Source organism: Coccinella septempunctata, chromosome 1 (assembly GCF_907165205.1).
Source record: "Coccinella septempunctata chromosome 1, icCocSept1.1, whole genome shotgun sequence".
Classification (NCBI taxonomy): Eukaryota; Metazoa; Arthropoda; class Insecta; order Coleoptera; family Coccinellidae; genus Coccinella; species Coccinella septempunctata.
This window is the reverse complement of record NC_058189.1, coordinates 68701610-68714534: the sequence shown is the minus strand read 5'-3', so window position 1 is coordinate 68714534 and position 12925 is coordinate 68701610. Positions and strand designations below refer to the sequence as shown.

Here is a 12925-nt window from a genome sequence, read left to right as displayed (position 1 = left end):
TCCAAATTGACGTGAACTATATGATGAACGTATTCAGTGCTTCAGATATCCGTTTTAGCCCAATTCGACGATCTGATAAAATCATGCATCGACATTTTCGGGGACTGACACAGAAACTGGCCTTCCCGATCGGTCATCATGTTCAATGGAAAAGTTACCTCTCTTGAAGCTTGCAGTCTTGAGACTGACCAGCAGTTCCCTGTGCCGCTGGTGCAGGAGCACTGATGAAACGGTGGAAAATATTCTGTTCATCTGCAGCAACCTTGATGTGTGTGTAGGAAACACAACACCCACGATTCCTATGGTAAGAGGGACTCCTTCCTGTCGACTTGAAGCGTCTTTGTCAGCGTGTCTCAAGGTTTGAGGAGCTTCTTCAACTACAAGCAATCGATGAACAATGGGTCACCAGGCCTCAGTTCGGCCCGGTGGGACACCACACGTAGAAGAAGATTACCCTTCAGCCTCAGAAGCCCTATGAGCGAGTCCGGGAACCAGTTGTGTTCTGTTTAGACTTTGTTACTGTGTCCTCACGCCACATCGCTTTTAATTTCAACACAACAGTGAATGGTGGCCCATAAGGTATTGACTAGAAAAGTTCTTCTCTAGCCCGGGATCGAACTCGGTACCTTGCGGTCCTAAGTCCTAGCTCCAACCATTGAGCTACGGATTATAAATATTGATTTCGACTAACCAGCTCTATTCCTGTGGTGAGAGGGACCTTTTTCAATTGAGTCGCGTATGTGCTATTATTTTGAGTCTCTCAAACATAGTGCGGAGGAAATATGGGCCACGAGGCCTTGATTCAGTCTGAAATTGGCGTCGCACGAGAAGAAGAAGACTGTATAGCGAATGTAAGACGAATGGTTGGGGGTCCTATACACATAAAAAAGCTCAAAATCTCCACTTACCTTGGTTTCCATCCTTGTACCTCCCGTTCAGATTGGGATCGGGATTTCCCAGTTCCGAAGAGTGGGAACTGGACGTGTCATCGTCCTCTTCGCGATTAGTCTGCGGTTGCAAGCAAAGGCCGACATTGTTGTTATTGTTGTTAATGCTATTCTTTTTGTTCAATGCGTACACGTTCGATGTACCTGTCGAATGCCTCCTACTCTTCCGTCTCTCCGTCGAATCGACCATCGATTTGCGGCAGCGCAAGGTCTTCCTTATGTTCTCGTCGAGGAGTCTGAAGGGGTTGCCGCTGGTCTCCTCGCCGTCTTCGTACTGGAGCACCGCCTCGTAGATCTGGAACTGCTGGAGCAGGTCCAGGTCGGTGCCCGGCTTCGACATGTATCTTTGGATGATGTGCTCGATGCCCTGTTCCTCCAGGGCGTCTGGAAAAAGCTAGTTTTACTCGCGATAGGGAACGACAGGAAGGCTTGTCAGGGTCGGCAGGGCAGTACAGGGTGAGTCTTTGATTCGTGGAAATATTTTAATAGTTGATTCTTGAGGTCAAAAGAAACACTTTTTGTACAACATTTTTTCCGAATCGGCTCGGTTTAAAAGATACAGGCTGTAGAAGAACCATAAAAAAAATGTTATTTTTAGTTTTATATCTCAAACGGTTTTGTCGAATGAAATGAATTTCGGAATATAGTTTTTCATGAATTTGATGAATATTTTTCGAATACAAGATATCACCCACGTCTTCCAGTTTTCTCATTATGACCATTACGTACCATAAAAGTACAGAAAATTCGAAGAACCCAACTCTATAAACTAAGTTGGACGCTATCTAATGAATACTTGAACGTTTTCTAAAATAAAAGTATTCTTCATATTTTCTCGTATAATGCGTCGTTTTCGAGTAACTTGATGTTCAAAAATTAAAGTGTATATGTATGTGAAATTTCAAAAATTGGGTACTTTGGCTGAATATAACCATGAAATATTAATGGAATCAACAATTCCGAAGGAATTGTCGTTCCAATAACGTGAGTTAGTCATGAACTATCATAGGAAATCCCAGAGAAGTCGAAAAATTCAAGTGCAACTGTAGACCGGTTTCGGGATCATTTTCCCTCGTCAGTACAGTATAGCACTGAATCTCTCGATCGGAGGATGGTGGTCTTATCCGATCTTGGGACGTCGCTTTGAGATATCTCATCACGATACGCCACCTGTCACGCAAAGACTGAACCAAACCTCACTTTCTCTGCAGACTCCTACAACAGTTCATGGCTCCCAAGTTCAACTACTTCCCGCAGTCATTGAATGTGCAAACATTCATCAAGGACCACGGGCGAATTGAGGGGGTTGGCTCACTATGACCATACTCTGGTCCGGAGAATTCAATACAAAAAGAAGGAATACTGTATAAAAAGATATACAGTACTCCAAGCGCCTAACCGGACGCATCGGAAGAATGAAATATTAATGGAATCAACAATTCCGAAGGAATTGTCGTTCCAATAACGTGAGTTAGTCATGAACTATCATAGGAGCGCAGAGAAAGTGAGGTTTGGTTCAGTCTTTGCGTGACAGGTGGCGTATCGTGATGAGATATCTCAAAGCGACGTCCCAAGATCGGATAAGACCACCATCCTCCGATCGAGAGATTCAGTGCTATACTGTACTGACGAGGGAAAATGATCCCGAAACCGGTCTACAGTTGCACTTGAATTTTTCGACTTCTCTGGGATTTCCTATGATAGTTCATGACTAACTCACGTTATTGGAACGACAATTCCTTCGGAATTGTTGATTCCATTAATATTTCATTCTTCCGATGCGTCCGGTTAGGCGCTTGGAGTACTGTATATCTTTTTATACAGTATTCCTTCTTTTTGTATTGAATATAACCATGTTTAAAAGATCCACAGATGTATAGTGACACAGATTTAGCTGATTATCCTGGAGGAAATCTTGTTTTTCCAGGGGTGGCACAACTCATTATGAAAACTTAAAATGGATATATCTTTTTATCAGGGCCGAATCGGAAAAAATGATATAGGAAAAAAGTGTTTCTTTTGACCTCAAGAATTTACTGTTGAATTATTTGTACGAGTCAAAAACTCACCCTGTATAGAAATTCTAAAATTTACATAGCTCTCAATCAATTTTATTGAAATATAAAAAATCTGTGGGTAATGAAACTTCTTCTGCAGACTTCTGCTGTTTCAATTCAAATCCATCGTCATCTGTTCAGTCTGTGGACAAAATACGCTCATCTCAAACTACTACTAAAAATCACTTTTAGGTGAGCATTTGTTGGTCCTTGTGAAACTCCTGACGTATAGTTGATTCGTTAATCGATACGGTGCAAATTTCATCACACGAAGATAGGCTAACATGCCAAAATCTTGTTCGAAAATGAGTAGTTTGGCGCAGAAGGGTTATAAGACATACGGGTGTTTTCAAAGGTGAGGCTTTTTTCTTGATAGAAGGTAGAACTCATCAAAATAAGTCGTTTAACCAAAAATTGTCTCGATAAAATATTCAAGATGGCTGAGATACAACCCCTAGAAGATCGACAAAATTTCACTGAATTTCAAGTACGGAACAGTGGAAGGTGACTCCGCCATAGCAAAAACGAAACAAAACATAAACATATGGCTGGACAATGAATGGTTCAGTACCAAGTTCATCCGATTATAAGCATCAGGTCACTTCTGAGAGAATCATAATTGTTGTATCGTGCAATTTAGGGTGAAAAAAAAGTAAAAAATCCAGGAAGTTTCTTGAAAGTGCTCATGTTAGTTACGTTGAAAAAGTGCTATGATGTTTCCCCATTTCATCCTATTTTTGCGACGATTGTTGGAATGTTCGAACAAGAAGATTGTGATGCCCATTGTGAAAAAATACGTGAATAATTTAGACGAATTTAGTTGGTGAGAATTTGAAGCATTATTCTATTTTTTACACTTGTGTCCTAAGTCTCTTCTGTCAGTTGATATCGAAATAAGCCATTTCATAAAATCGTGTAAGTTACTAAAAAATAATGAGAACAATTCGGCAATCCTTAGTTTCCATTTCCATTACCACGTAAATATGGAACGAGCCAATATCCTAAACGAAACCACATGGTCGAATCAGGAGCTTTGCGATAATTCAGCTAAAAAACGGTCTAGGGTCGTATTAGGATCTATTTTTAATCATTTTCAATTTTTTTTCAACCTTGTCATTTTGAATGTTTTGTGTAGGCGATTTTTGGTGAAACGCTTCATTTTGACCAGTTCTACCTTCTGTTGAAAAAAAGCCTCACTTTCAAATACACCCTGTATAGAACATAGTAAAAATGGATCTGCCGACCCACGATAAATGTTCACGTGCCGCCACTGGAGAACGACGCCTGGCTACCGTAAACGGCCGATGAACGAATGTCATGTTTTCGCTCCATCGCTCTAGAATGATCAATTCCTCACCTGTTTGATCGTAGTAGGTATCCTGATCGGGAACCCCATTCAAAACCTTGTTGATCAACGTGGTGGCATAGATGAGCAACTCCGTATCGGCGGAATCGAAATCCCTCAACAGTTTCATCACGTTATGCCACGGCAGAAGGCCCTGGGAACAATCTACAGCCTTGACAGCTTTGACCAAAAGCATACAATTGGAGTCGGTGTATTCAACGAAAACCTGTAAGAAAACTGTTTAGGCAATACGACACAAACCTTTGGAGTATTTGAGTTCATTACTTCATGGTCTGAAATCACCCAACAAAAACCTTCATTACTCACCAAAAGCAGTTTCAGCGCCGTCTTAACAACCAGCCTAAACTTGGAGGATATGAGGCTGTACAACCACTGGATGGTAGAGTTGTGTTCCATAACGCCGTTCATGCCATCTACGTACAGCATCACCTGACCGAGCGCCCTCAGGATGTAGTTCTGATAGTTCTGATCCGCCTCCGAGCCTACTTTGATCAGACATGACAGACCGTCGTTCTGGACAAACTCGTGCACCAGATCCTTGTCCTCTTGGAAGATTTGTTTGAGGGAGAACAGCGCCCTTCGTAGTTCTCGTCCCTCGGACGTGAGGAGCTTTTCTGAAAGGGGAAATTTCGGTCAAGATCCGGCTCGAAGGACCAATAAATGAATGGACGGCTGCGTCTTTACGGTTCGGATGAACTGGTGGTGAATTGTTGGATATGATTTCACTGCTCCACAAAGGTTAAGGAAGTTCAGGAATTTTGTGACCGTTTCAAAAGATGCCGATTGCATTTATGAGGAATCAAATGTTCATATTGGTTTATGGATATTCAAAATTGGACTTTTACCTAGAAAAACACAAGCTACATTCATTCAAGTTGGAAATGATCAATATAATATTTCGAATTAGATTGAGCATTGGCTGCATTTTGGTAAAACCTAACAGTATTTCAAATATTTTTCTAAAGAATGATTCCAAATATACTTTAATTCCTTGGTTTCATTGAATTCAGTTGAGATAGAACTTATCGTATGTCAAATTAGTCAAACTAGAACAAAATCGTTTTTGGAATGAGTCTTTCACACAAAAAAAGAATGAATTACATTTGCTGTAAGAGTTCTTCATAAATATGTCGAAAAAATTTGAATAATTCTATTGTGGTTTGTACCACGTTAATGAGAAAACCAAACATCTACAACAGAATTCCCACGTTCAGTGAAATAAAGGAAAACTGTTCGGAATAAGTACGGATACAAAAAGCTCATGCGATAATTGAAAAATTTTCTCTTACTCACCTATAATTGTGTGTACCCTGACTGAAAGTTGGGTCCGTAGTACAATGGAATTCTTTTTGCTGAAAAAAAAAGTACATATATTGAAATGGTGTAGATTCTAACAGATCTTTTAACAAAATTCTATACGTTGGTTTCTTTTAGGATATACTTAATAGGCAAAAGTTGGTGGAAATTTAGATGAAAAAAAGAACAGTAACCTAACTAGTATTTGTACTAAAACTATTTTTCACCTATTTGTATAACGAGCGTTGAGAAAATAGTCACCATGTAAGCGATGGAAATTGGAATGTCTATTTTGCACATTCTTTCGGCTATGTCATGTGAAAATCGAGCAATCACCGGTGTAGAACTGAATATTCTGTGATTTTTTTCTAGTTTAAAATAATAAATCACTCTTATCGTAATCTGTGGGAAGGAGCCATTAACCTGTTCATCTAAATCACGATAAAACATGTTGCAATTCTTCGATGTAGCGCCTTTATCTGTGGGAGGAATATCTATTAACATGCCGTTTACGCATTGCAATTTATGTAATGATTTCATTAGTAGGTGTCGCTTATGCGACTCTAGAATATTAACTTAGAATTTGACATACATAGAGGTGAATTAGAATGGCCTGCGAAATTGAGAAGTAAAAGATTTCTCTCAGATTCACCTGGGTTTCATGAAGCTTGATCGGGGAATCAACGCTTGATTGACGAATAGACGTCAATTGGTTTTCAATCGATAATTCAGTCATGATCATTCAGAATATCATTCTCGCATCGAATTATGATGTTCATACGTCCATTCAATTATTCTCAATTGCTACTTCTTCAATATATTCAGAAATGAAAAGGTTTCTGTGATTTCGTTTTTGAAATCGAGTCACTGTAAAATCGTTGATCGGACTATCAAAGTTTTATGAAACCCGCTGTCAGTCTTGACTGCTGCAGATAAAACTTAACTAGTTTCGTTAAGCTAATTATTTTTTTGATAATGAACGATATCCTTAGTTGTCGTTTTGTTGGAACACCCTGTATACGAAACGGATTCTGTGATAAAACCCTTCAACCGAGGTCATATTATCAAATTTTTTAAGTGCTCAATAACCTATCAGCTTCTGCGAACTTTCTCAGTGTAAAACGACCTAGAACGTTGCACCTACACACTGGTATCGTATCGGATGACATATTGAAGTGACATATCGGGTGGCTGCCATAACAATGGCAAGATGAAATACCGTAACTTGGGAGAGGAAGCGTAGAACCGTAAGAAAAAGAAGTTTGCAGCATTGAGAAGGGAAATGGGAACGTGTTAACTTTTCCAACGGGTTTATCATTTCAGTCCGTTCTACAGTTCTGCAATAAGTTCATTGAAAGGGGTTTACTTTTTCATTAAAATTTCTGGTTTCTTTGAAGTTATATTAAAAAATATTTTGCATCTTTTTAGCATCGAAAATTTTCATGGAAATGAAAAATAGTTTAAAGAAATGAAGAAAAAAACGAAGTGAATAGAGAGACATCTTGAAACGTCAAGCATCGCTCATGCTTTCTCACCCTGTATACAGGGTGAGTCTTTGACTAGTACAAATATTTTAACAGTTGATTCTTGAGGTCAAAAGAAAAACTTTTTTCCTCAACCATTTCTTCAGGTTCGACCCTGATAAAAAGATTTAGTCATTTTAAGATTTCATAATGAGCTGTGCCACACCTGGACAAACAAAATTACCTTCAGAAAAACTATCTAAATCTGTGATACTACACATCTGTGGATCTTTCAAACAGAATTGTATTCAGCCAAAATGTTCAAATTTCACAGATACTTATTAATTTTTGAATATCAAATTACTCGAAGACGGCGCATTATGCGAGAAAATATGAAGAGTACTTTTATTTTACAAAACCATCAAAAATTCATCATATAACGTCCAACTTAGTTTCAAGAGTTGGGTTATTTGAATTTTTGGTATTTTTATGGTACGTAATGGTCATAATGAGAAAACTGGAAGACATAGGTGATATCTAATAATCGAAAAAGATTAATCGAATAAATAAAAAACTAGATTCCGAAATTCATTTCATTCGATAAAACCGTTTGTGAGATAGAACTCAAAATAACATTTTTGTATGGTTTTTCAACAGCCTGTATCTTTTAAACCGAGCCGATTCGGAAAAAATGGTAGGAGAAAAAAGTATTTCTTTTGACCTCAAGAATCTACTGTAAAAATATTTTTACGAGTCAAAGGCTCACCCTGTATATCGCATCATCCTCTCAGGTATTTCGGTTTGTATGTCGAAAGTCGTTAGATAAGAAAGTAGGATAATCCGCTTTGTGGAAATATGATAGCACCAATTTCGATAAATCGAAATTTATTCAATTGGAACGGTGTTATGTTAAATATAAAATCGTTAAGAAATTGTGCAAATTACAAACAGTTGCATACTCTGACCATGTAGGGATTTCGCAATAAGCTTTGAGGGGTTCTTGCAGCGTATTTCGGGTGGCTTTCTTTTCTCCTTTTTCGTTCTGGCCATTTCACGGTTCCGTTATATATGCGATTGGGACGTTTTGAAAGTTGGTACCGATCGGTTTACGAGTGGAAGTCGGATTTTCGATAATGAACCGTAAAAAGTAATACGAGGACTCAATCCTATCCGATTATCGGTTTTACGATGGGAAATTTGAGAATAGATGAGCAGAAATGATGTCGATTGCTAATTAAGAATGTGAAGCTGCTCCAGATGATAAATTCGAGAAAAAATTTTTGATTTATCCTTTTCTGATAGTGAAAATCAACTTTTTTTCATTCAATCCATTAGTTTTAAAAATATTCGCATTTAAATGTTGTACAAGTTACCAGTTCAACCATGCTGTTTATATCAATTGAGTTTATACACATTTATTCTGCAATTTCGATGATTTCTGCAATAAATAAACGGTAAACGAAATGACCAATTATGTACAAAAATTAAGTTTGAATATATCGAAAACGAATGGATTGAATAGAAAAAAGTTAAATATGCTGACCACAGAATAGAGAGGCATTTTAAATGAGGTATAACTTGCCCCATCTGCCCTATTTAAAATATAGCGGTTGGGGTTGTAAAACTAAGGGTTGAAGCGATACGGTTTCGAATTTGATCTCAGAATCTATACAGAGTATCTGTAAACAAAAACGAAGGACTTAGGGAGATGATTCATCGATTAAAATAAGCAGAGGTAGTTCCTATAATTTTTTTTCGAAATCGATCTCCCTTTCAAGATACAGCCTTTGGAAGGCGATGACGAGTTGACAGTTGTCAATTTTTTTACGGGTTCTAAAAAACACTGAGTCATAAAACTGTACATAATATAAAGCACTAAGTAGATGGAACTCACAACCCCTTGTGATTTTCCTTCAAAAATTGAGTTCGTGGGATAGATTTTCGAAAAATAAAATTCTCCTATGGTTCGCCATTCAATTCTGGAGAAAAAAAGTCTCTTGCAAAATTTCGAAGCAGTCGATACTTTACTCGGAATAAATAAAAACTCACCAGCAGTTCTGATCACTGTTCATTCCATTTCATCGTATAAGTGTTCCATAGAATGAAAGCTAAAATACATGCATCAACTCTCTGCCTCATAGACCTTTGTATACCGCTTGTAAGTTTTTATTTATTCAAAGAAAAATTTTGCAGCAGACTTTTTTCTCCAGAATTGAATGGGAAACCATAAAAGAATTTTATTTCTCGAAAATCTATCCCACGTAAACAATTTTTGAAGGAACATCATAAGGTTAAAGGTGTTGTTATTGTCAACCTCTAATAATAAAATTATGAGATCTAAAAAAATTGTGTGAATGACATCTAATTAGTGGTTCATCTTATGTACAGTTTCATGACCCAGTGTTTTTTAGAACCTGCAAGAAAAATTTAAAACTGTCAACTCGTCATCGCCTTCCAAAGGCTGCATCTTGGAAGGCAGGTCGATTTCGAAAAAAATTATAGGAACTACCCCTGCTTATTTTCATCGAGGAACCATCTCCCTAAGTCCTTCGCATCTGTTTACAGACACCTTGTATAATTCGGTTCAGCCAACCTACAGACCCATTGTTTCATCTTCAATTACCCACTCTGTACCTTTTTTCGTACTTTTCATCCAGCGCATTCACCACTCTGCAACCAATGATTGCTTGTATTGTGCACATTGTACAATTACACTTCTCTCCTAGTAGAGAGAGCGGGAAAAACTACAAAAAGGTGCTCCATTAATATAAGAGTTGGCCCATTCTAGCATATTTTTACAAAAAAGGAATATCGAAGATATGAATTTCGTACGTTGGCATTGACTTGATACACGTAAATATCATTTCATCATCTTCCGAAACTCCTTATTGATGCAGGATGAACGTTGTATTTCCTAGATTTTTTCCCCAAAAACAGGTGAAACTCTTCGAAAGAAGTTACTTCCCTCCAGAAGTCAAACAATATGGAATTACATTCATACAATTCGAATTTTCACTCGATCTCTCCAATTCGGAGAATACAATTCTAATTAACGAATGCGTTTTCTAATTGAATTCGGTAAAATACGCAAAATTTATTCCTTACCATAAATCTCGATAATTACATTACAGAGATCACTTTCTATCATTTATTTCAGGACATCTGAACAGGCGATCGCTGTGGTAATTGTATGCAGAAATGTCGCGTGAATTTAAAGTGGCATATAATGGTCGCGGGTGCTTTTCACGAATGCATAATCAAGTATGCGTAGGAGAGTATCTTTTGTTTTTACTTTTACCCGCGTGGAAGAGATTCTCAATTTCGAAACGAGCAGTTGCATGCTGAATTTTTGGACATTGATATCGAGGTTGTGCATGCTGCCATTGTATATGGATAATATTTTATTCATGCATATACAGGCTGGCGTATGTGTGAGAATTACTTCTGTCCTTTTTTTGCTCATTTTTCACTCAAAAACCGAGATTTTCGAAATGGATTTTTAGTGCTATGGTGGAAGCTTTGGCAACGCTGATTTATAGAACCGGAGATCTCAATGAATTCTATAGAATATAACAGGAGATATCGCAGATTGAAATTTGCAGTTTTTGAAAAATACTTCGGAGATGCAAATCTCAATGAAGGGAGAAATTTAACGAAATAGATCAAGCGTATACGAAAACCTTCATTTTCATACCAAATATTTGGATATACAAAGGTGGGGCTTTTTTGACAGAAGGTAGAACTCATCAAAATTAATTTTTTAATCAAAAATTGTCTATATAAAATATCCAAGATGGCTGAGATACAACCCCTAGAAGTTCGACAAAATTCCATTGAATTTCAAGTACGGGACTGTGCAAGGTGACTCCGGCATCGCAAAAACGAAACAAAACATCATATGGCTGGACAATGAATAGTTCAGTACCAAGTTCATCGGATTAGATGCACCGAGTCACTTTTGAGAGAATCATAATTGTTGTATCGTGCAGTTTAGGGTGAAAAAAAAAGTAGAAAATCGAGACATTTTCAGAAAGTGCTTATGTTATTATAGTTATGTTGAAAAAGTGCTATGATGTTTCCCCATTTAATCCCATTTTTACGACAATTGTTGGAATGTTCGAACAAGAAGATTGTGATGCCCACTGTGAAAAAAAATCGTGAATAATTTAGACGAATTGTATTGGTGAGATTTTGAAGTATTATTCTATTTTTACACTTGTGTCCTAAGTCTCTTCTGTCAGTTGGTATCGAAATGAGCCATTTCATAAAATCGTATAAGTTACTAAAAAATAATGAGAACAATTCGGCAATCCTAAGTTTCCATTTTCATTACCACGTAAATATCGAACGAGTCAATATCCTAAACGAAACCACATGGTCGAATCAGGAGATAAGTTTTTTCCCACTGCTTTGCGATAATTTAGCTAACAAACGGTCTAGGGTCGTATCAGGATCCATTTCAGTAATCATTTTCAATTTTGTTTTCAACTTTTTCATTTTGAAAGTTTTGTATAGATGATTTTTGGCGAAACGCTTCATTTTGACCAGTTTCACCTTCTGTTGAAAAAAAATCACACCTTCAAATACACCCTGTATAACACTGTTTACGAGAAAATCGAATTTTCATCTTAGTGTTCACTCTAAAGAGCTCTCTGAAGTCTATTGAATCATAGACTGTATGGTTTTCAGGAAACTTCAAAACAACTTCTATGCGCTCCATATTCTAGGACAGTAATAGAACATCCTGATTTTCAGACAGAGTAGCAAATAGGTCATTTTAGGGGGTCTAACCAACCCCTTGGTCATTTTTAAGCCGAAGGACTTCCGAAATAGAGTTTTTGTGCTAGGGTGGAAGCTTTGGCAAGAATCGGAGATCTTGATTCATTTGAAACTGGGTCAGGGCGTAAACAGAAGGAAATTCATCATTGAAAGTCAGAGGTCAGATCAATTTGTTGCTCATTTTATTGGAAAACATCGATTTTGATAAAAAGAGTGTTTGGAATTTTGGATGTTCTTGGTCACTTCATGGGGAGAACAGTAGAGATGAAGGAATATTTTTTTAGATTCTATAAATCATTTGTAAGGCAATGAAATGAAAATTTTTTATGTTACAATTGAAAAATCTGGACCAACAAAAATTAGAAAAGAATACCCAAAAGTGTTTCACCTCAAGAACGTTTGGTCCTTGCAAAATAACAACAGGAGAATATAATCATTCTTTACCATTAAAACTCAGGACTAACTGCGAGTTTAAAAAAAAGACTGACCTTGGAATAAATTGTGGATCTATTTATGGATATTGTATCGAGTTGTTGGACCTCACTCCCATCCCAAAACCGTAAAAATTACCTGCAAAAGTAGCACACAGGCCCCAGAGAGCAGTTCTCGCCGAGGGCCACCAACAAATCAGATTCCCGGTGAGCAATGCTCCTGCAGGGCTCCTCCGACATAAAACCACAATGGTCACCCTCCAGGCTACACTCCTCCCCGTAGTCCCCATCAGTCGACTCGCTGGTGGTGGCCTCCATCGACTCCAAGGAGTTGGCCCTCTTGTCCTTCCTATCTGCATCGTTCAGATTGCAGAAGTGCCAGAAATGGCTGGACCTGGACTCCAAGGAATCGAACCATTGGGTCAGGATATCCGAGGAACTACACTCGCTGTCACTGTAGAAACTCTCGAGCAAAAGACCGTCTTCTTCCATTTCGTCGGTTGTCGGCTAGAACCTAGTGTTCGTTCTGCACATTTGTCTCGCTATCCGAAAAAAAAATTCGTAGGTGTGCGATAGCTGCATGTTA

The 12925-nt window shown here is 37.9% G+C and overlaps 1 protein-coding gene across 1 annotated transcript in view; it reads right to left on the bottom strand.

Moving 5' to 3' along the window:
• The window catches only part of LOC123308331 (FH1/FH2 domain-containing protein 3), a 132470-nt gene that overhangs the window by 10961 nt on the left and 108584 nt on the right, over positions 1-12925 (bottom strand). The window contains exons 4-7 of the mRNA XM_044890946.1: positions 5664-5722; positions 4677-4984; positions 4362-4575; positions 909-1331 (exon numbers count right to left, since the gene is read on the bottom strand). Coding sequence (XP_044746881.1) covers positions 909-1331; positions 4362-4575; positions 4677-4984; positions 5664-5722 — 1004 coding nt within the window. The remainder of the gene's footprint in view (positions 1-908; positions 1332-4361; positions 4576-4676; positions 4985-5663; positions 5723-12925) is intronic.